The sequence below is a fragment of the Pyxicephalus adspersus genome, chromosome 3 (assembly GCF_032062135.1).
Source record: "Pyxicephalus adspersus chromosome 3, UCB_Pads_2.0, whole genome shotgun sequence".
Classification (NCBI taxonomy): domain Eukaryota; kingdom Metazoa; phylum Chordata; class Amphibia; order Anura; family Pyxicephalidae; genus Pyxicephalus; species Pyxicephalus adspersus.
The window spans coordinates 138,848-162,552 of NC_092860.1; the positions used below are offsets into that span (position 1 = coordinate 138,848).

Consider the following 23,705-nt stretch of genomic DNA (forward strand, 5'->3'; position numbering starts at 1 on the left):
GTGCCGCAATCCCCTCCCCCCATTCAGGTCATGGACCCGGTGCCGTGATCCCCTCCCCCCATTCGGGTCATAGACCCGGTACTAAGACAACGCTCCCCTTTGCTAGGCCTCAAACCCTGAACTACAATTCCCTCCCCCCACGGGCCCTGGACCCGGCCCTGTGACTGGTCTATAGATTTCCCTCGGACAGACGGGAAGATAAAACTTACTTATGGCTTCCACAAAATCACTGAAATGGCTGAAGGGGAAGAGAGGTTCTGGCAGCTCCCGGAAAAACAATTTCAGGGCCCCGGTGATGACATGGACGTCTTCCCACTTCCCATCCTCCAGGCTGAAATTCTCATCTAGAAGATAAAAGGAGAACAATGGGGACAGCTGGGACAAATATTGGGGACAGCTGGGACAAATATTGGGGTCAATCAGCGGCCTCGTCTATCCCCCCCAGGGTACAAACACCCCATCCCCCACAGAGTATGGACAAAGCAGTGAAGAAATAGCCATGCTTTACTAATTACACAAATGCAAATACCCCAAACCCCCCAGAAGGGGGTGACTGGCAGAGGAAACAGCTGAACAGGCAGTCTTGCCCAATCTGCCCCCCCTAAGCCCACCATTCTCTATAATTGTCCCATTTCCTATCAGTCCCAGCTCTCATTCTGTACAATCTCCTCCAGCAGCCCAGGTGAAGCTTCCATTCAATCTTTGTCAGATTCAATCAGCTATAGGAGGATAAAAGCAATGTGCAGTCGCTCACCTTGATCCACCTTGTGGCGTAACTTCTGTATGACAGCCAGGTTTCCACTAACCCGGTACAAACCATCAATGTCCAAACCTGGAAAGAATAATGAAAGAATGACGCCAGACCCCAAACATGAGACAATGTACAGGACACAGATACAATGGAGATCGGAATGGAGGGTGGGGAATACATGAATGTACCTAAAGCACATCAACATGGAGGATGTTACAGGGGACTCACATACAGGAAGTCAAAGAATCAAACCTGGAAGATGCAGCAGAGATCGCTGGTGGGGGCAGAATATATAGATGAGGGGGGTACTAAATATTCTGCACCCCCTAACGGATGTATATATTGTGCCCCCCTCTATATATTCTGCACCCCCTAACGGATGTATATACTGTGCCCCCCTCTATATATTCTGCACCCCCTAACGGATGTATATACTGTGCCCCCCCCTATATATTCTGCACCCCCTGGATGTATATAATGTGACCCCCCCTCTATTTATTCTGCAACCCCTAATGGATGTATATAATGTCCCCCCCTTTATATATTCTGCACCCCCTAACGGATGTATATAATGTGGCCCCCCTCTATATATTCTGCACCCCCTAACGGATGTATATAATGTGCCCCCCCCTCTATATATTCTGCACCCCCTAACGGATGTATATAATGTGCCCCCCCTATATATTCTGCACCCCCTAATGGATGTATATAATGTGCCCCCCCTATATATTCTGCACCCCCTAATGGATGTATATAATGTGCCCCCCCTCTATATATTTGTGCCCTCCCCCACCGTCTATAAATGTTACTGATGGGGCCCGTGTCCTGGGGCCCGTGGCAGAGCTGTACACGTAATCTGTGTATTATCGGTTTAGTTGATGTTTCAGTGTAATATTGCTGCCTGTGGGCCGGGTATATACGGGAGCGGAGCGTCCCATCACGGCCCTGGGATTATTCTCTATACATGACAGCTACGTCCTCTCACCTCTTCTCTCCACGGCCTGGATGGATTTGCTGACAAATTGGGGCACGTTCCTTTTCTCTCGCTCACATAGAAGGTGAAGGTGACAGCCGAACACTTGGTCTGCAGGACAGAAAATATTTTTAGAGAAAAGAAGAATGGAAGTTGGACTCCATCACCGGCCATATTGCTTTACCCCGTATGTAGCCTTTGTCCCGGAGTGACTGCAACGTTGGTCTTCTCTGCAGAAATTTCCGGAGTTTTGCTCGAACATTGCGGTCGCTGTCATTGTTCTGCCCTGTAACAATCAGCAAATAATAAGAAATCAATGGAAGGCAGAGCTGGCTGGTCAGGGGTCCCGGATGAAGGAAAGTGGGCAGCCTGGTATCTCTCTGGACAGCCCTAATCTAGGTCTAGATTGTCAGCTCCTTTGGGCAGGGAAATCTCCGTTATCTCTAGAGATGACTCCATTTCAGGTGTAGATTGTCAGCTCTTATGGGTGGGGAAACACATTCAGTACACTGCCCCATTCATTTACCGGCTGAACAAGCGTTGAATATTATATACCGAGGTGACCGATGCTTGGGGAAGGGGTGTACATGAGGCGAAGGTGCTGCTGCCATTTAATATAATGTTCTTGGTGTTACCAATGTGGGGCGCTCTATACGGCCCGTGCCTAGGATCTGGGGGGTCACCAAAGAAACGATTTGTTAGCTTATACATTGGTGGACAGGACAGGTTCCCTTCACAGTAATCTGCCCATCTCTGAGGATTTATTAATTATTGTATTAGGGATCAGGCTGAGGAACGGCTCCTTACCTCTTCTTTCCTCTTTTATTCCCAACTTCTCTGTGGAGCCAAATTCCTGCAGCAACTCCGTCTCAGAATTGGTTTCAGAGGGCTGAAACACAAGGGCGACAGTCGGTCAGGGAGGAAGGGCGACAGGCGGGAGGAAGGGAGACAGGCAGAAACAAGGGCGACAGGCAGAAACAAGGGCGACAGTCGGTCAGGGAGGAAGGGCGACAGGCAGAAACAAGGGCGACAGGCGGGAGGAAGGGTGACAGGCGGGAGGAAGGGGACAGGCAGAAACAAGGGCGACAGGCGGGAGGAAGGGCGACAGGCAGAAACAAGGGCGACAGGCGGTGTGTGGTTACAAGGGGTGATGGGTGACAGGAAGATAAGCATATATATACTTACTATTCGTGCACCTTTGCCAATACATTTATTTATGGAGGTGAACCAGTCGGCAGTGATCATTTCAGAGTCATGGTGAATCAGATACTCAGAGCCATCTTGGGTTTTTAACTTTAAAATATAAGACAAAATATTTCAACTTGAGAATAATTCATGCATTGGAATACCTATCTCTATCCATGGTTGTTCCAGCTTGCCTGGTCAGCCGGGGCGCGTGGCACCCCTCTGCCTGTAATGTAATTCCTCCTTCCACGTCTGATACTCACGTGTCCATTTGTGGGAACTTTTAGAGGTGGATAGCGGTCAGCATTGATATTCTGATTAGATTGGGGCTATGCGACCCCATACGCAGCTAGATTTGGTGCACAGTGTCCTGACATCTTTTCTCTCTCCCCCTTCCCACATCAATGAGCTTTGGGCCCCCACGATCTTGTTGCCAGTAGTTTATGCTTGGACTGGTTAGGTAGGTACTAAGCACAACATACTGGAATGCCCTGCAAGATCCTCCAACACGGTGATGATATGACTGAGCGTCTAGCTATTACAATCTTGCCCTGTCAGTTGTGAGCAGATAATGTTTTTACCAATATCTGTCAGTAGATTTAACTGATCGTTGTATAGGAGTCACTATATCATTTTGTGGCACACTTACCTCCATTACATGCTTCTTGCTAGACTTCTCTTTGCTGGCCCAGATAAGAGATGCCCCCTGTAGGCTGACTGTGTGCTCGGGGGTAGTTATCAGAGACTGCTGTTTCTGTAATGACAGAGGAAAGGGCTTCATAGATAACAGATAATGCCACAAATCTCCAATCTAGCAAAAGATAATACCCGAAAACGCCAATGACAACATCACAAACCATCAGATATTGCCCTATTACCCCATTGATATGCAGATAGTACCCCAGACCTACAACTGGTGACCACCCGATGATACCACAGAGCCATATCTATATTATTATTAAACAGGATTTATATAGCGCCAATATATTATACAGCGCTGTACATTAAATAGGGATTGCAAATGACAGACTAATACAGACAGTGACACAGGAGGAGAGGACCCTGCCCCGAAGAGCTCACAATCTAGGTGGGGGATACCATACCAGAAGATAGGAAACTTTCTGAGATGGACAAATCAAGTTTTGGTTGGTTTAATGTTATTTAGGAAAGACACTCCTCACCCCCCAATCTGTGTTTCTGCAGCGAGGGGGTACGCCGAGACACTCCTCAGAAGAGTTGAACTTTTCCATATAAATAAAGTGATGAGAATACATTTCTGTTTCGGGAGTTTTGTGGTCATGAATAGGGGAGACGCAGATTGGTAATAGGGAGATTTTTTGTTTTGCAGTGTTTTTTTGTGGGTTGTGTGTTGCAATGGATTGTGTTATGTCATGCTGCACTACAAGACGATGGTCCTAGTCACTCCAATGGAGGCTTCTGCTATAAACTGGCACCACAAACACAGCTACGAGTCCCTTTGTTTGCGTGGGGGTTGTCAGGTCACCTTTATCCTGGTCAATTAAACGTAATAAAGAAAAAACACATCTCACACTTATCTGAAACCGGTTCTGCAATGTCTCCTCCCAAGATCTGATTACAGCATTCCATCAAGGTGACAAGCTGTCACTACCACACGCACATGTAACCGGGAGCTGGCCCCGTGTTGGGATTTCAGGATCACAAGGACAGACCCAGTCATTGCTTTGTTTTATGATATTCCCAACCCGCTATCTGCCCGAACGTGACACCAATCATAGGATCTGAAATGATTTGGTGCTACAGGAAGGGAATGGTGGGAGGATATTGTAGTATTGTGCTCTCATGATGGCCCCTATTTAATGTACAGCGCTGCGTAATATGTTGGCGCTATATAAATCCTGTTTATTATTAACAATAATAATAATAATGGCCGTCATATTCATTGAGATTTGACCTTTGTGTGTTTATGTTTTTAAGGCAGAAAAATGAAAGTTTAAGTAAAGCCTTATGATAAAATATAAGAATCATTAAATCTATATAGCATCGGCATCATATTATCATCATCCCACACACATTTAGATGGATCTACCCTATGAAAGGGTTGTTATTCTGACATGGGGACTGGATGGAGGAGGTTTATGCTCTAAGTTTGGGAGAAGAGTTCAGGTAACTTACAAAAGGAAGCCCTCAATTTACCCCAATCAACGTTTTCAATCTTAGGCCGGCCCCAGCTGTAGAAGTAGTCTGAATTTTACTTTTTTTTTTTTTTTATTATTATTTAAAGGCTATATAATGTGACATTCAGGATGGCCAGTAAATAAATATTCTCTGCTTTCAGGGTTTTGTCAGTAACCTCCCTAGCGGTGTCTACTCTGCTCTGGCTAACCATGATGCTCACCCACCAGCACATCTTGCAGGGAGGGCTACAGGACAGAAATCATTTGGTTCCTGGCAAACTGGAGGAAATTGCTTCTGTCTCATCTGTCATGTCTTTTGCCCTTTATACATCTGTCTTTCTGCTCTGCTTCTTTGGAGGGAATTATAAACATTTACAAAGATCACTGCATGAGTCATATGCAGTACCGCCAGCAGCCAGCAGAGGGCAGAAATGAGTCATTACCAGGAGGCAAGGAATGTGTGTGGTTATGATTAATGAGCCAATAGAAAGTGTTTTACATACCGATAATACCTAACGAGCCAATAGAAAGTGTTTTACATACCGATAATAACTGATAAAGTTCACTGTGAGTAATACAGATACAATCCGTGTACTGCATTACTAAATGCTGCTCCGCTCAGAGAATCTATACCTTGCATGTTCTAGGACTGATTTCCTGATGACCTCACAATGTTAAAAACTGTTTTGGTGTCACCTTTATTCTGCCCTCTTATTTACCCCCCATATTCAGAACATTTCCAGGTCCGGTCACTTTCACCTACGCAACATCTCCAAAAAAGCTGAAAGTCTGCAGGTCAACCGCATCTGAGTTGTTTCATTAATAATTGATTGGGGTAATGTACAGAACCAAAATTAGAAAAGAAAGTTGTCTCTGCCCAATATTTATGGACCTAAGTGTATATGTATGTGGTTGTGTGATTTCTATGTATACACGGTGTTATATATATTAAAGAACACACATAATTTGTGAGCACTCACCGCAGCCGTTTGCCATTCTCTGCAATCTTGGCCTTGTGCAAAACCCCCGCTTTCTCCAGTCCTTTCATCATCTGGGTTAAGGTAACAAACAGTAATATTACGTATTAAAAAACACAAAAAGGAGATATGAAGTACAATGCTCTATAATGATGTATACCAGAAGTGATATAATGCCCTACACCAAGGAACAGTCCCACGCCCTCACATTGAAACTGACCAGAGCCAGGACAGAGTTTCCACATTGAACATTTTTAAAAATGAAAAAATGAATAATTTTTCTTTTAAGGTAAAGAAGTAAAAATAAAAACAATTCTTCCCCATAGCAGCTATTTCTAAGCCTTTAATATTGTTTCTCACAATGGTATTCAAAGCAGTGCACCGGCTCCCAGAGTAGATTTCCATGTCCAGCCGCTAATAAGCACAGAGCTGTTCTCACCTCGGTCTCTTCCTGCACAGAGGAGTTTGCATAGTTGTTTTGCAAGCTTGTTATAAGCATATTGTTCTGGTTGGGATCACTGTGCCCTCTCTGGAATCCAGGGGGTCTCAGCTATTGATGAGAGGTGATGGTAAGGAGAAAGAGAAGAATGTCAAATTAAAAATAATACATATCATTATCACTGTCCCTCATTAACTAGTAGACCCCCCCCCCTTCCATATATGGCCTCTACCACTTAGTGGACCCCCCTTACATCCATGGCCCTTTTCCCTACCACTTAGTGTAATCCCCCTTACATCCATGGCCCTTTCCCCTACCACTTAGTGGATCCCCCTTACATCCATGGCCCTTTCCCCTACCACTTAGTGGATCCCCCTTACATCTATGGCCCTTTCCCCTACCACTTAGTGTAATCCCCTTACATCCATGGCCCTTCCCCCCACCACTTAGTGTAATCCCCTTACATCCATGGCCCTTTCCCCCACCACTTAGTGCCCCCACCACTTAGTGTAATCCCCTTACATCCATGGCCCTTTCCCCCACCACTTAGTGTAATCCCCTTACATCCATGGCCCTTTCCCCCACCACTAGTCCTATATTTTTTTTTACAATAATCCTCCAGGACGGTAACACAACGGCTCCTCGTTGAGATTTTAAGCTGTCACTCTCTTGCTCCAGCTGCATAATAATCATTGTCACGGGCAGCATGGAAACTTACTGACTAGCAGAGGATTGTGACACGACTTTCCAGCCAATGTTATAAAATCCTCCAGCCAGTATACAATAATATAATATAATCTCATATATGTATTTTATGTGGTTTGTCTGAAGTTCTAGTTTCTCTAGTACTAAGTCACCAGATCAAATTTTCTGTAAAGCAAAATTATTCTCAGACTAACCTTCAGACCAGAGGACTAACCATGATACCGACCACAACTCTAACCCTAATCATCATTATAACATTAGTACCCCGCATTACAAGAAAGCAAATATTCTGACCGGAGGTAGCGACCATTGTGACACGGAGCCATCTGGGGAGTAGAAAAAGGTTTTTCCATATGGATCTTGTGACTGGACCCACTGCAATGACAGGAAATGATTAAAGTCCGGGATAAAGGACGGGGACACCTCCCGCACATCACACAATTCTCCATCCTTACCGTGTCACCATTATTATTTGTGTACAGCTTCTGCCCATCCTTGACATGATAGGACCAGCCCGACAGTTGGGCTTCAGAGGGGGCTTTGTAAGGTGGAGGAGACATGTGAAGGCCCTCATAGTCGGCTTCTGGATAATTTACCATTTCCTGGGAAGGATAATCTGGGTAATCCGCTTCAGGAGTTGGTGGCTGGGAAAAAAAGTAATTCATTGATTTTTATAGAGAAGGCATACAGAATATATTGCAGGAATGTACAGAAAAGAGGAATTCAGAATGCAAACCCCAAATTCCCCCTTCCTTTATCATACAGGACCGCATGATATAACAGACAATAGGATTCCAGACCATATTTGCCCCCCCTTCCTTTATTATACAGAAACCTTGTATGATGGATATGGTGGAATATGAGGGATCTGGCCTTCCAGTCATCATAAAACTGGAAAGGGGTAACCACAGTTCCTCAAATTGTTTTGTGTCCTACAAACGTGTAAAACTCACAAAGCTATATACATGTGCGTGGTAATGTGCAATAGTGTAACCTGGAGAAATACTATTATTATTAAACAGGATTTATATAGCGCCAACATATTACGCAGTGCTGTACATTAAATAGGGGTTGCAAATGACAGACTAATACAGACAGTGACACAGGAGGAAAGGACCCTGCCCCGAAGAGCTTACAATCCAATAGGTGGGGGAATTTCACACACAACAGGATGGGAGATATGTAGTGGTGGGAAGTAGTGAGGGTTTCAGAAGACATACTAGAAGCAGTAATGGAGGGCCAAACTCTTGGCTGACATTTTTTCCCTTATAGTCAAATCTCTTACCCTCCTGTCCATTGAATTATATGGGGAAAACATTGGTTTGCCTTCTGATGGATGCAGATCGTCCTGTGCTGGTGGATCCCAGGACGTCTCTCCTGTTACTGGATTATGAAAGTAGAATTGTCTGCTGGATTCATCAAAATGTTTCTCCCAGTTGGAGTCTTCTGAAGCTGGGCTCAGGGATGCAGGAGAGATGGGCTGTTCCTCAGCTTGGTCAAAGGGACAATCCCAGGTGGTTTCTCCCGTCACGCTATTATAGTAGAAGAGCTGACCACTGTCTTGGTCTTTGTGAGTCTCCCAGTCATCTATAGTGCTGGAAGAACTGTGTTGCCGAGATCTTGGCTTTTCCTCGTCTTTTCCAAATTCTGCCAAGTTAACGTAAACTGATTCGTCCTTCTCAATTACTACCTAAACAGACAAAAAAGTAAACAAATGGTTAACAATGCGTTAAATACAAGGAATAGTCTTACCTGTCAAGTCAATAACATATATGAAAACATTTTATGTGTATAAATAACCAATAAACAAATATGTGGGACTCCTCTGCTTGTTACCTTCTCATGATCCCATCTCATAAAACCATAATACAATCCCTATTCCTGGACTGGGTCACTAAACATCAGCAGTCCCATATTACCTGTAGTGGCCTTCAGATACTACAGACCCTAGTATACATCTAACTGGCCCTTCAGGTATCCAAGATCCTGGCTATACTAATACTGGGCCACTAGAACCCTCACAATTCCCAAATCACTTCTATTTAAACAACAGGCAAGGTCACGTGTCCAAATGTTAGGTGCTAAAATTATAAGTGCAATGGGAATGAATCCAGGGAATTCCATCATCATCATCATCCTCTACTCACATCACTGATGAATTCACCTTCTTCATCTGCCTGCAACTAATCTCCATTTATCTCTCCTTCTACAGGTACGTCCCCCATTCTGCCAAGTCTCAGCCCTGTGTATGCAATTGTTTTCCCCTCAACCCTCATCTGATTGTATATGGTACGTCTCCCATTGTAGATAAATTTATTGCACCTTGTCTGTGCCCCGGCACCTTTCTACTTTACTTATACATTCTGGTGACATCTCACCCAACCCTGGTCCCCCACACAGCCTCCCCCTTCCATATACTCTCAGCAAGATTCACCCTTCTCCTAGTCCTGTACTGGGCCTCCAGATATTGGATACTCCATTAATCTTGTGTTGGGCTTACAGATACCAGGGACCTCAATATTTGTTTTCTGGGCTCCCGATATTCCTGCAAAGTAAAACTCTACAGAAGGAATCTGGAGGTAGAAAACTCAAAATATTCACTGACCAGTTCTTGATGGCCTTCGCACTATCTTACCCAACAGGAAAAGTTGTTGTAACTATAAAATGACTGCGGAAATGGTTGTCCTACAGCTCTCCTATAGATACCAGAGATTGGCTGCACTCCCTATGTAGGTGCAAGGCTAATATTCTGCAAGGTCTATAGCCGGCCGCCTTACACACTGCTAGGAAGACACAAAGATGCAGAGCACAAGCCGCAAGCACCTTCCTGTCACTACAAACAGGATATCTAATAGCACAAGCACCACACAGAGCTGCAAGTGTGAACTCTCTGATTTCTCTGCACAACAAAAATGTCACAATGCATGCTGCAGCACATTCCTCCACCATATACTGCCCTGCAGATCATTACCCCCCCCCTTATATTCCCTTGAGGTTAATAACCCCCCCAACACACACACACTACCCTGCAGATCATTACGCTTTCATATACTGAACTGCAGTTCATTGGTCCCTACACAACTCTACAAGGATATTAATAACCGACTCGAAAACTTGGAACTTCTCAAAAATGTTTCCTGCAAAAAACCACAAAGTTTACAACATAAAAACTACACAAGCACTACGCAATACATTTCCAATCTCCAGGAAAGACATTTATACCACATTGTACCTCCATCCCAGGCATCAGCAACACAACACACAAGAATCTATAATAATCTTCACAATCACATTAATTATTCACTAGAAAACCCTTCTTCAATCTCAGAGAAGAGAGAATAGGGAAAATGGTATCTGAAGATAAGGGAAGTGACCCCTCGGTACCCCAACCCAGCCATTATAGAGAGGGTGGTATCAGAAGATAGGGGCAGTGACCCATCGGTACCCCATCCCAGCCATTATAGAGAGGATGGGGGGGGGAGGACCCAGTAATAGGTGTCTTTTAGAGCCACAAAGAAGTAATCCAACCCCAGGCTGCACAATACACTCCTTGCACCCACTATGTTCATTTCCTGCGTGTTAAGCTTTGTACACATCAGATTGTTGTCACCAGAGATGAATGGTGATGCTCGTCTTGGGCAACAATCTGACATGTGTAGTGGTCCCCCATCGGCCTTTGTAAAGTGATGAATGACAGATTGGGAAGAACTCCTCCTATTCACTCCGATGAAGCCAATTGCTTGTCCTCCCGCCTGCCCTATCCATAGAGGAGATGGGGGAAGTGTGCACAGTTTGTTATTGGTCACAAAAGATTCTTTCCAGTAACAGTAGCGCCTGGGCTTTAGTATTGCAGGAAAAGGACCCAATGGCTCTCAGTCACCCTCTTATCTGTACCTGTGAGGTGCTAGGAAGCCCTCTCCTCCTCATCCTCCGCGAGGCTCGAGTAAAGAAATCCACCATGCTGTCACTTCAGGCTGAAGGTTTCCCCATAAATAACGTTCTTGTATGAGTGACAAGAAAGAAGAACTGCTGGCCAGGGAGACTTGTGAAAGTTTCATACATTTCCTGTGCCGAGCTGAGCGGAGGAAATGTTTATTCTGCTTTCTCATCCTCCCTGAGATAAACACCAAATACCTGCAGATGGGGCAACCAACCCAAATATTGTATGGACCACCTGTGTTTAATCTGCAGTAATAATTTGCATTCCACACCAACAACTTAACAGTAACATTTGTGTGTTCATTAAAGCGGGAGGGCCCAGTATCACCATTCTGCCCTTCCCGGGAGATGAAGCCTGGAGCAACGTCACAGTCAGCTAACTATATAAAGCCTCACACATAACAATTCTTCAAATAAATTCCAATAATGAGTTTATATATACACAAAATATCTGCAAACAATAATATTCTGACAAGTGATTATGTTCATCAAGCAGCACTGCACACCTGTTCATATTTACCTGAATCTCCCCTCCTAAATCACCGTCTCAATCCAGGACAGAAATGTGATCTGGAGGGTTCCCATAATATGATTCTTATACATAAATACGTTTCACAGATAAATAATGGAAGTACTCTATAATAAATCTTATTCATAAAATGGATCATAGCATAGAGAGTAGTCACCTGAACGCAGGTTAGAAAGTTGAGAAGTTTTTTTTACCATAGAATCCCAACTTTTTGACTCCTCAAGTCCTCACATTGTATATAAGAGGGGAGATGTCTCTTGTTCCATATAGAGCATAGCATAGTCCCAAGCATAAAACAGAAAAGCTTTTAGTGGAGTAAATCATTTATTCAAAAAAATCACATACAAAAGTAAATTATCACCCAAAATCTGCAAAATAAAAGTCCCCAAAGCGTCCATATTCCATCTTACACTTTCATCTAGTATAACTGTTTGTATATAAAAGTGTTTTTTTTTTTAATCCAGGGTTCATTCACAGCTTGCTGGGGTGCCTGGAACAATGTGGAGTTTTGCACCTCTCAGGTCAGGGACACCAATGATCTTTTTAGGTATCTGTAAGGGTGACATTCTTCCTACTGGCCAGCAATAAAAGGGACATTCTTCCCACTGACCAGCATAATATTGTACTGTGAGCTGTGGATATAATAATTATGGGGGGCAAAGATAGGTCCTGACTGGCAGACTGTGCCATTATCCAGGTTAAACCATACCTAACCCAGGGAACACCTTCATCCAGTCACGCGGAATATTGTAATAATCTCACGAATATTACCAAGGATCTACCCCAATACCTCACCAATCTTACGTGGACAATGTGGGCAGATGGACTTATTGCAGGGTTACTGCTGCTCAAACCAGGAATCTCATTTAAATAAAATTAAAGTCTACATTTGTACCCACATGAAGCTCCTTGTGACTGTAAGGTCCCATACATCTTATACAGTAAGCCAACTGGTGCCTATTTATTATACCAGCAATGGACGAGACGTCAGACCAATTCATGGATCCAATACATAAAAGACAAACAAATGGTGGGACGGGGGTCCATGAGGGTTCCTAATTCTCGGGTTTGGTAAATTTTCCACAGGAAACACAAATGGAGGACGATAGATTTCTATCAGCAATCCTTACTAATTACTTAGGAATAGTGATGGGTATTATGCCAGCATAGGATCATCTGAATCCTAACATACCGGATGTAAGGTTACCCTGCAATTATCATTGTTCATTAATGGCAGAATCTGGAATGATACATAAAGTTATCAGATGTTGTCATAATTATGGGTTACTTTGAAACAACACAAATTCATGGGAGAAACATTACCAATAAACAAAATCAATGTAAAATGTTCGAACAAAACATTATGACTGGTAAGAGAATCCCCTAAGAAATGTCAGCGTTTTAAATTGCTTTGCATTCAGCGGACCTGATGAAGGATACAATCTGTGGGGCCCATGATGCAATTTATTGAGCCTGAATATATTGCTTTTGCTTTCTGGTTTCCAGAACTGTAAAGTTGCTGCTTTTATTGGCTTTGTTATAGCCAGGCATGGGAAGAAATAAAATGTTATACAATGCATGGCCCTCATGGACACCCAACAGACATCCACAAGGCCGGGTAGATAATCCTTCCATCTACCTATTCACTTCGCCTAGGTACACGCGTGCAATAATTGTCGTTAGAAAACAAATGACTAACGACAGATTAATGTTAATGCACAAATATTTTGAAGGATCCTATTGTGCACAATTCTGTACATGCTGTAATGATACGATTGTTCAAATATAATCCACCAATAGTGTACACACGCTGGACACGATCGTTTGAACGATGCAGGAAGAGACATGTAAAGGAGAAAATGTACCGCAAAACAATCCACGATCACTACACGACCACACATACAAAAGATAGCGAATGATCGTCGCCCAATCAGATCAGCCGGGACGGTCGTTCGTTTTCAGCAACATTCCTCGTTCATCAGCGTCGTTGGCCAATCGTTGTGCACTTTTTTTGTTAACGATTATCGGAGGAACGGTCGTTAGTTTCCAGCAATAATTATTGCACGTGTGTACGTAGCCTAACAGCCGCTGGTATGGTCCAGTTAATAATCACACACACGTGTATTTGTTGTGGCTAATTAGAAGGCCTAAAGCATGAAGGATAACCATTTGTAACCATAGAGACAGCACAGAGTCAACCAGATTCTTTATCAACGACCGGTCATTAATGAGTAACCTCTAAGAGGGCCTAATCCTTCCATCAGGAGAACAACCAAAATCATGGAGATCTCACAGTTTAATATTCCAAGGATGATCCAAAATGTAGGTAAAGTTACATTAAAGTACAGCAAAATAGCCCCATAGAGTAACTGGGCACCCGGACCACCCTACTTGTGTATGAGCAGCTAGAGGCTAAGGCTTAGTGTTGGGGACCCTTGATCCCCAACATGGGCAAATTGAGCAGGTAGTGCCAAGACTTGAGAATACCTGAACATAAGAAGCAGATAGAAAACAGGGCCTTAATGCCAGTCACCCCGGACCCACTATCCAATATAATGAGCAGAGAGGGGCCAGGTCTTAGTGCCAGTCACCCCAGACCCGGTCCCATCAGCTCAGTAACACAAGTAGGTAAAGGGCAAGGCTCAGTGCTGGGGCCCTCTGGGCATGCAAGCATTGTTAATCTGATCTCACACTGAAAACACAAAGCATTTTTCTCAATGACAACCGTAAATTGTGCAAACAAACATCCGTGACATTTATCAGAGTGACAGTGTGTCATTGTAGCGGTACAGGTGTGGCAAGGCACTGCCCCATTCCAAAACACAACAGATATGTAAAAATTGTATATTCAGAGGACAAACTTCTAAATAAATTGTTTCCAACATGTTGCTCAATGCATCACTACCATTATCCAGCAGAGGATTTAGAAAACATGTCTTCCTCCAGTGTCCGTGCCTCCATTGGTAACATGCCACAGTTTATAGTCTTTAAGATCTACAGGTAACCAGGCTGCCAGCCCCTCCCACACCGCCAGGTGAGCTCTGAAAATTCTGCACAAATATATTCAGGGCTGTCAGCAGGTAACATAGTGGGGCAGAGTGCCAGCAATCATCAGAGGGCACTTATACAGAATGAAATGTGCTGTACTGTACCTGTGTCCAGGCAGGTCCTCAGAGCTGTGAATACTTCTCCTCACCTGGCTGATATCAGAAGACTCCACACATCCTGGATCAGGTAACAAGTGGCAGGCCATTTACATAAGGTGTGGCCTTTTCTCTTTATGCAGAGTTAACACTTTCAGCTGCTGACTTGCTTGACTGCATTCCAGAGTGGAGGAGGATTTCTTATTATTCAGCAAATTGCTCATTCCAAGACAACCCAGCCACAGATCAGACAATGGAGAACAATAATAATGATGAGCAGCATTCCTAAAATTAGGAATTCTTATCCATACATGAAGTGAGAACATTACTTAAATCCCTTGTGATGAGAAGAATAATATTGAGTATGTCATGACAACTCCATTTTATAAAAACGTTTACTTCTGGCTGCAATTCGATCACAAGGAATTATTTCCAAGGATAGTTTTTGCATCACTTCTTGTGCTAAAGAGGACGTTTTTGGTCCAACTTTTTAGTTTGAAAACCCAAATCACCGAAACCTGGCAGAATAACTCTTCCTGATTGGTTTAGCAATGCTTCTTACAGTGACAATACTTTGTTATACCAAGAAAAAGTGAAAATTGCAATAAAGCTTTACACAGAATATTCCTCTGCTGGAACGGCAATGTGCAGAAGAGTGGAGGTGGTAAGAGCCGGGGCAATGACATCTTTCTATGGAAGCCGAGATAAAGCTATGAGATAAAGCTAAGAGATAAAGCTATGAGAACCCTGCCAGGCGACCTCCTACCTGAATTTCTTGGCCTTCCATTTATTTGTAAGCCGTGACCAGGACGATCTCAGGGCCCCGGTGAGCATGGGTAACACTCAGCCACCTCTACCATGGAGAAGCCTAGAAATATTCTTTTTTTTAAAACATTCTTTATTTAAGATTTTCAAAACAAAAGACAATAAAGACCGCAAAAGTATCATAGGAAATCACAAACACAATATGAATGCGGCAGGAAAATACCTATATAAACATTAATCTTAGTAACAAACCAGTCGTTACAGAGCAAGTTGAACAACAAAAATAAAAAAACAAAATACAAAAAGCGCAAATCTAAAAGGGCAAAGCAGTGACCAAGTAATAAGAATAAAATAATACAATAAAATAAGGTGAACTACTCTTTGGGAACAGGAACAAATAACGAATGAGGGAAAGGGGCGGAAAACAGAGGGAGAGGGGCAGTGGGAGGCAAAATATGGCACAAATTACGTCAAACAAAAGAATTTTCTGAAAGAAATCACTAAAAACAATAAGGCAGACTGAAATTACAATTTCAGTTTGAGGGAGCAAGGTCCCTGTAGTCTGGGGTGAGCATAAATTGGGACCAGTAGAACCAGGTGTTTGCCACTTTCCTGCTTGTGCCCCTCACAGTAGAGGTAAGATCCTCCATGCGGTGAATCTCGTTAACTCTCGCCAGCCAGCGGCAATGCAGGAAAGGGCAGCTACAATCAAATGTCTAACAACTGAAGCCTGGAAATATTCAGCTTACAAGGAACTCCTGCTAGGGATTGCTGCAGCTATAGCTCATTGTTCCTTAGCATGAGATCTAATATTACATTTAGGAGATGGAATGTGGAGTACTCCGGAGCTGCTCTATATCACAAAATGATTTTCAGAGAAAATAAAGTGAAATAATATTAATGATATCCAGTTGTGGTGTTCCCATAAAACAGTGGAAAATATATTTATTTTATATTGGAGGCCGTCCATTACCTTCCCTCCATTGGTGGTCAGTAGGAAAATGTAGCCTTATGTTGGTGTTTGGGAGAAGAATGGCCACCATCGGTGGTTTATATACAAAAATACAGCTTGCCTTGGTGGTCATTGGGAAACATTCAACATACATTAAAGTGCAGAGGAAAAAATGTTCTTTATTTATTGTGAAGGGACATGCAGGAAATAGTGAATTATAAAAGAAGTTTGCATACAATAGACATCCTGCAGCTTGCTATTGATCCTAACACCTATTCAGGAAGAACCTTCCTCTTTTGGATATGCAAACTACACTGACCAGTTGGCCACACTTTTTTCCCCTGCCCGTTTTTGGTTATGTGTGTATCAGGTACTCAAATTATTCATAGAATATTAAAAATCATTGAGCCTGGGTTCTTGATCTCCTGGTGCAGGCCATTTAGCAGCACCTCTTAAGCAATGTGCACATGTCCAATGCTAATATTGGACGAGAATCTGCATGTGTACAGCGCCCGTCGTCCATTGTTCGAACGACCGTCCTGGCAGATACACGGACGATGAACGACAAACGATCGTAATGGAAGTGAAGGGGGAGAGCGCACAGCGGGGTGCCAATTCGTCGTTCTCTCTCTCCCCTCTCCATGGAGCAGAACGGTGCTGTATGTACATGTTCAAGCTTCATGCAGTCATTAGTCGCTGGAAAGGATAGTGAAAGATCCTTTCCAATAACAATAATTGCACGTGTGTACCCAGCTTTACAGATATTTTGACCAATCTCTGACTAAACATTTCAAAGTGTCATCAGAGAAGGTTGTGTGTCTGAATGTCTGCTGCTATCAGTGATTAATAATATCATTAGTGATCATCAATACTTTTCCAATACATACTTCGCTATCTTCTCAAATCTTTCACAATGTATCTGGAATTACCACAATGATGTGCTTTCATGTGAAAAGAATTTTCTGGAAGCTTTGCACAAACTAGGTTAAACATGATGTAAAATTACCTAAAATATTCGGTGTACAAACAGAAACGGAAATGCTATAGATTTTTGTGATTTATTAACAAATGGCAACCATTACAGAATTAAAACTGTGACTAAATCTGTATTCCCACCTCTGTTTGTACACTGGGGACCCTTGCGTGATTCATTTCTTGCACCATGAAATTAAAATATTGGTATTTTGTATATTAGTTTAAGGAATAGGGTTGTTTTTACAGGAGTGCTCCTTTATTTCGGACCAGTTGATTTCTCCCTGTTGTTACTTTTTGTTATGTTTTTTTGGATTTATTTTTTGTTGTTTTGTCCTTTACTTTACATTATGGTGTGCATCAATGGATGATAGAAAATCTGAGCTACGTTTTGTTACATAATACTACTGCACAAATTCTAGACATGACAAATATGATGATGGATGAGAAGTGTGTAATTGTTACTCATAATGTACAAGGGTTTAACTACCCGCAAAAGTAAGAAGGCATTCAATTCATATTATGCGACCCTGTGGGCAAATATACTTTGTCTGCAAGAGACTAGATTTTCACAATCTTCTTACTTCCATAGGAACTACCCTCAGGTCTACCAAGCCAAGAAGCGAGGAGTGCTGATAGCTTTTATTAAAAATTCGCCTTTTAAATGTATGAATGTAATTGTGGGCCCTTTTGGTTGTTACCTTATATTACAAGGTCTTCTTTTTGATGAAGAAATCACTATTGTGAATTTTTATGCCCCAAATGATCACCAGGTTCATTTTCTTAATCATTTATTTAGTGCAATAGCTACACATAAAATGGGTCCCCCTTAGTGATGGGAGATACAACCCTTGTACTGAATTGGATCTGTCGTCTACTTCAGCCCCGAGTCAGTTGGAAACTATTCTTTAAACTTCTCAAAAGTTCATGGAGTTTTTATCTTTTAGCAAATAATCAATTTTTGGAGAGAATTTCATACCACCATGAAAGATTTTACCTAATATTCTCCCCCTCATAATAGTTTCACGAGGATTGATCACATTTTTGTTCACCAGCAGCCGTTACCTTTTGTGACCGCTTCAAAAATCATGGCGACTCCTTGGTCTGACCATTCGTCAGTACTTATAGCATGTGAGTTTCACTGGCGGCTAAATGACGCTATGAGAGCACCCAAAGATCATAGTATTCACTATTTTTCAAACAATATTGACTCGGTGGAGTTGCTTGTATGACTCTCTGCCAGCTTTCCAAACTTCCCGAATTAAATCTTCCCACCCTTTCTAGTGATTCGGGAGATAAATTAGCAGCGGATATTACTATACCAAAAATGATTGTGGCTACTAAGTCACTAAAAAGTACCAAGACACCAGGACAGGATGGTTATTCAGCACTTTACTACAAGAAATTTTAAGATCAGTTGGCACTTCATCTTGCAAATTTTTTTAATTACCTGAAAGACCATCCACAACATCCTCATTCATCGTTATTAGCTCATGTGACAATGCTGCCTAAACCTGGGAAAGATGAGTTAGACCCCCATAAGTATAGGCCCATTTCCGTGCTTAACAAGGACATCAAAATATTGACAAAAATCTTGGCAACAAGGTTAAATACATTTTTACCATCCCTGATTCATAAGGATCAGGTGGGATTTGTACCAGGTAGGCACGCTCCTGACAGTATGAGGATAATTATTATTTGACTTCATATTACCCACTTCAAGGACATCTCAAGTATGTTGTTAGCTTTAGACATACGTAAGGCATTGAATCCCTTTCATGGGATTTATTTTATATTCTTCCTAGGTGGAGCTTTATGTTGGTTATATGCTTTATACTTCTCTCCATCTGCCAGAATACGTTATAGGTCATATTATTCATCGGCATTTCCCATTGGACAAGGAACGCGACAAGGGTGTCCTCTGTCGCCTTTGTTTTTTATATTGGCTTTAGAGCCTTTAGCCCATTTGATAAGGTCCAATTCATGGGATAGCAGAAGGTGGAGAGGAGTATCTTTTTGCAGACGATATCATGATTACCATTACTCAACCTACAATTTCACTGTTAGTAATGGGTTTATTGAAATTTGCACATGTATCAGGTCTAGTAATTAATGAGGAGAAATCTATAGCCATGAATATCAGATTCCAACCTTTGGCTCTTGCTGGGATCCAACAAGCATTTCAATTTAAGTGGTCCTCTAAATACCTGTATTACCTGGGCATTAGGGCTTACAAGGAGGTATGACCAACTATATAAGGCCAATTTCACCACTGTTTGCTAACCTAAAATTATGTTGTCCAGATGGATGAATTTACCATTGTCTTGGATTGGGAGATCCAACTCGGTTAAGATGACAATATTGCCGAAATTGTTAAAATTTATTTAGGACACTCCCTGTTGCTGTCCCTTCGAAGGTACTACGGGGATTCCATGTCCTTTATATGGAATGGCAAAAAGCCACGGATACCCCAGAAAACATTATTTGTTTCTAAAAATCATGGAGACAAACACTACCTTGGATTTCCTCCAAGCTTAGGCCGCCCAGTCTGATCCTGCATTTGAATTATGTGCTCTGCTGCTGGGATGGATTAGGTATTCTAGAAATTAATGTCCTCTTTCCTCCCTTTGCTTCCAATTCAAAACAACTCTTCATTTCTTCCAGGCTGGGAATCACTGTCTGCATTTAATTGGTGGTCTGCTCATAATTAGTACACGGTTTACTCTTTACTGAACAAACCGGGAGTAATTAGTTGAAATAGTATTTGTGATGCCCACGGTGTTCCTGTTAAGGATATTTTAGGTATTTGCAGTTGCGCTATTGGATCCCATCCCTAATTCAACAAAAGGATCTTCTGCTAAAATTGTCTGTGATGGAACCTATTTGTTTAAGGACCCCGTTAATTCCTAAGCTAAATTCTATATTGTATAATGAGCTCAATAGGATGGTGAATCTTTATTTACATAAATGTTTCCAATTGGGAACGTGATTTAGGGCACAAAAGATCTGAAGAGGAACGGATCCGAGCATGGTCTAAAACAGCTACCTGTTTCAGGAATGTTACCACCATGGAGTCTGCATTTAAAGTTATATTGTGACGGTACATGGTGCCCTCACGGCGGAAACATTTTTCCAGTCATAGGTCAGGGTTGTGTTTTAGGGGTTGCCAAGAGAGCACTATACATTCCTGGTGGACATGTCCTTTTGTTAATAGGTTTTGGAGCAGGGTATTTAAACTTCTGAATGGGTTATTTCAAGTTTATATTCCCAAGGATCCATGGTTGGCTTTACTCCATTTCAAGCCAGTACAAATTACGAATAAACAATTCCAGTTATGAATCTATTATCGGCTGCTAAGCGGGAGAAACAACTAATACCATTTCATGAGGTGAAACTTAGAATGGATAATATGATGGTTAATGAAAAATGAATGAGTTCCCTCACTGATTGCCATCAAAGGTTTATGTCAGTGTGGGAACCCTGGATGCAATAATCAGTACCTTCCATACCTTTGTCATCTTTGACTAGCTGGTAATTTTGTATTTATAGGCGGCATCGGTAGTTTCAAGGATACTATTATTATACCTGATCATGGATATACCATTGTTGTTCTTTTTGTTTGGTTCTGTTTTTTCTGGCAAATGTTTTTGTTTTTTTTCTTAAGTGCACAATTAAAAGTGCAATTGAATGATAATATACGTTGGATAAGTACAGGAGGGTGTATTGTAATTATATTCGTATTGTAATTGTATTGTGTTTTTTTGTGTTATATGTGCGCTTTACTTTACAATTTGATTCTGCACTGTATGAACTGTATAGTTTGTTTATGGACTATGTTATGTAACTGTTGTAATTTTTTCGAGCTACAAAGATGAAAATATTTAAAAATTATTGAAAACAAAAATTAGGAATATCAATTTTCCTAGAACTAGTTCCACCAAAAATCTACCAATAATTTCTATTTTACATCTAGAAGAGACAATTCATACTAAACAGGACAGGATTGGTATAGAATTCTATGTCAGTACAGGTAACCATAATAAATATATCCCAGGAGGCCACAAATCAAATACAATTGTTCTCCTACCTTTTCTGGAGGTGAATCTTCCTGGGCTCCAGCCACATGACCTTCTTGGATTGCTATCTGCTCACTATCAACCTGCTGGAGAATAGGTACAGGGAGCTCAGGTTTGATGACCTGAAGATCATTTAGAGACTGTGAAGGCCTAATACTGGGCTGAAAATCAGGGGGACACATATAACTAATACGTTTTAGAGGGTCTAGAACCTTTTTGGAGTTATGGAACGTTCTGAGTGCAGCTATGGGTCTTCCAGTGGCACTTTTAGCCAGTTTGCCTTCAGCGGGGTCTTCTCTTATTACAGATATGTCACAGAGAGAATGTGTGCCGGGACCCAGGGCAATGCTGAAACGCTGGAGATTGGCATTAGCAGTGGCTCGGGCTGGCAGAAATTTGTAGCTATATTCCATACTGGGAATGTCCATAATCTCCTCTGAACTGGTCCGAACCATCACGGGATAATTGTGAGAAAAGGGCGATAGGACTTTGACATATTTGGCTGGAATGTAGAAAGGTTTGGACTTGTAATCCTGGCACACCTGCCACCAGTGCTCATTGGTCTTCTTTAGAAGAATATATCTCTCGTGGGGTTTAATGGACACAACTGTTCCATCTTTGGCTGTGTACTCAAAGCTGTGTTCCACCAGAACATAATCCTTGTCTGCAGAGCTGGCCTTCTGCATTCTGAATATCTGCTGGCCTGTAAAAATAAGACAGTAAATCAAGATGAGCTCTAGCATGGCTCAAACCTTTCAGATTGATGTTCCTGCTGGATGCAAGAACGGACCTGCACACATAGCTAACATAGCTCACGTTTACAGCAAGTGAATAACGAGGACGGAGCTCAGGAATCATCCCAGCTCCTCCATCTGTCTGCATGAAATGTACAACAATCAAACCCCAGGCACTAGGGGTACATTACTTACCAGAAACCGGGGGGTCATTTATCAGACATCAGTGGTGGCAGATCACCCACTCCGGCGATACCAGGTGAAAGGGTCACTTACCAGACTGAAATGGCCGATCACTGACACCAAGGACAGAGATCACTTACCAGACACCAGCAGGTATAACTTCAAGTAGAAGAAATAAGAATTTATTAATAAATGTGTTCTAGAAATAAGAATGCGAAGACAGGCTGTAATTATGGATGACACCCTGCTGACTCACACCCAGGAGACACCCAGTGCACTCACCAACTTTACATGGATGGCAATACCCAGCAACAAGCAGATCAATGTGTACACCAATCACACATACAGGGTGCAGGCTGAAGCCACCCCAATATGCAGGCCTCAGGGGCGGGGTACAGAGTGTATGAGGGTCCCAATACACAAGTCCTAGGGATGGAGCGCAAACATTAATAAAGGATACCCTTATATTCAGGCCTCAATAATGGGATGCAAAGTGAATGTATGGGTACCCCAATACAGACCCCATGATACGGATGCAGAGTAGAGTGTGGTGCCCAAGTCTCAGGGATGGGGTGTAGACTAGAATGTGGGAGCACCCCTAAACTTATACACAGAATAACACAAGACATACTTCCTGCCAGCAAACACAGGAAATGCAGAAAGCGGGGCACATCCTGCTGGCAGTGCAGAGTAGGGGACACAGCAAAGCCCCCACTGGAGACACTGATTTCTATAGAAACCAATGAAGTTTGAGCAATCACGTGAGGCAGAGAATCTGATTGGGTATTAGTGCCAATAAATATCTGCCTCAATCTCCCTGAATTCAGATCTAGGAACCTCGGTGTGTAAGAGATGACAAAGGCCTGGGCCCCGGGGTCCCACATACACCCCAACACATCCCTCATCCTGTCCAGCTAATTCTTCCTGTTTTCTGTGTCTGCGGAGAGCAGGAAAAGGGAGGGGGGTTCCGTTATGTCATCCAGACCCCACACAGCTGCTCCATATAGATAAATACAATGAGGTGACAAATCAGCGCTCATTGTCACATCGCCTGTGAGCTGCAACCAATCAACAGATCAGAGTTATAATAAAGAAATAAATCTGGGGCCCCCGGCTCACTTTCAGCCAATTCTCAGTCTGCAGCTCTGTAGGGTTACAAATAGGGATCAGAGGTTAGAAATAGCCACCGGCATTGGTGGGGAGAATCAGGCACCGGCATTTGGGGG

The 23,705-nt window shown here is 42.6% G+C and overlaps 1 protein-coding gene across 1 annotated transcript in view; it reads right to left on the reverse strand.

The window, feature by feature from the left end:
- The window catches only part of LOC140325341 (rho GTPase-activating protein 27-like), a gene marked incomplete in the record, with an annotated part of 27,060 nt that extends 3,689 nt beyond the window's left edge, over positions 1-23,371 (reverse strand). Inside the window, 14 exon segments of the mRNA XM_072403167.1 lie at positions 210-344; positions 755-832; positions 1,737-1,835; positions 1,909-2,010; positions 2,532-2,613; positions 2,910-3,017; positions 3,559-3,720; positions 5,609-5,630; positions 6,046-6,116; positions 6,482-6,592; positions 7,481-7,561; positions 7,642-7,830; positions 8,472-8,876; positions 21,574-23,371. Coding sequence (XP_072259268.1) covers positions 210-344; positions 755-832; positions 1,737-1,835; positions 1,909-2,010; positions 2,532-2,613; positions 2,910-3,017; positions 3,559-3,720; positions 5,609-5,630; positions 6,046-6,116; positions 6,482-6,592; positions 7,481-7,561; positions 7,642-7,830; positions 8,472-8,876; positions 21,574-22,305 — 2,377 coding nt within the window.
- Between the last annotated feature and the right edge of the window lie 334 nt (positions 23,372-23,705).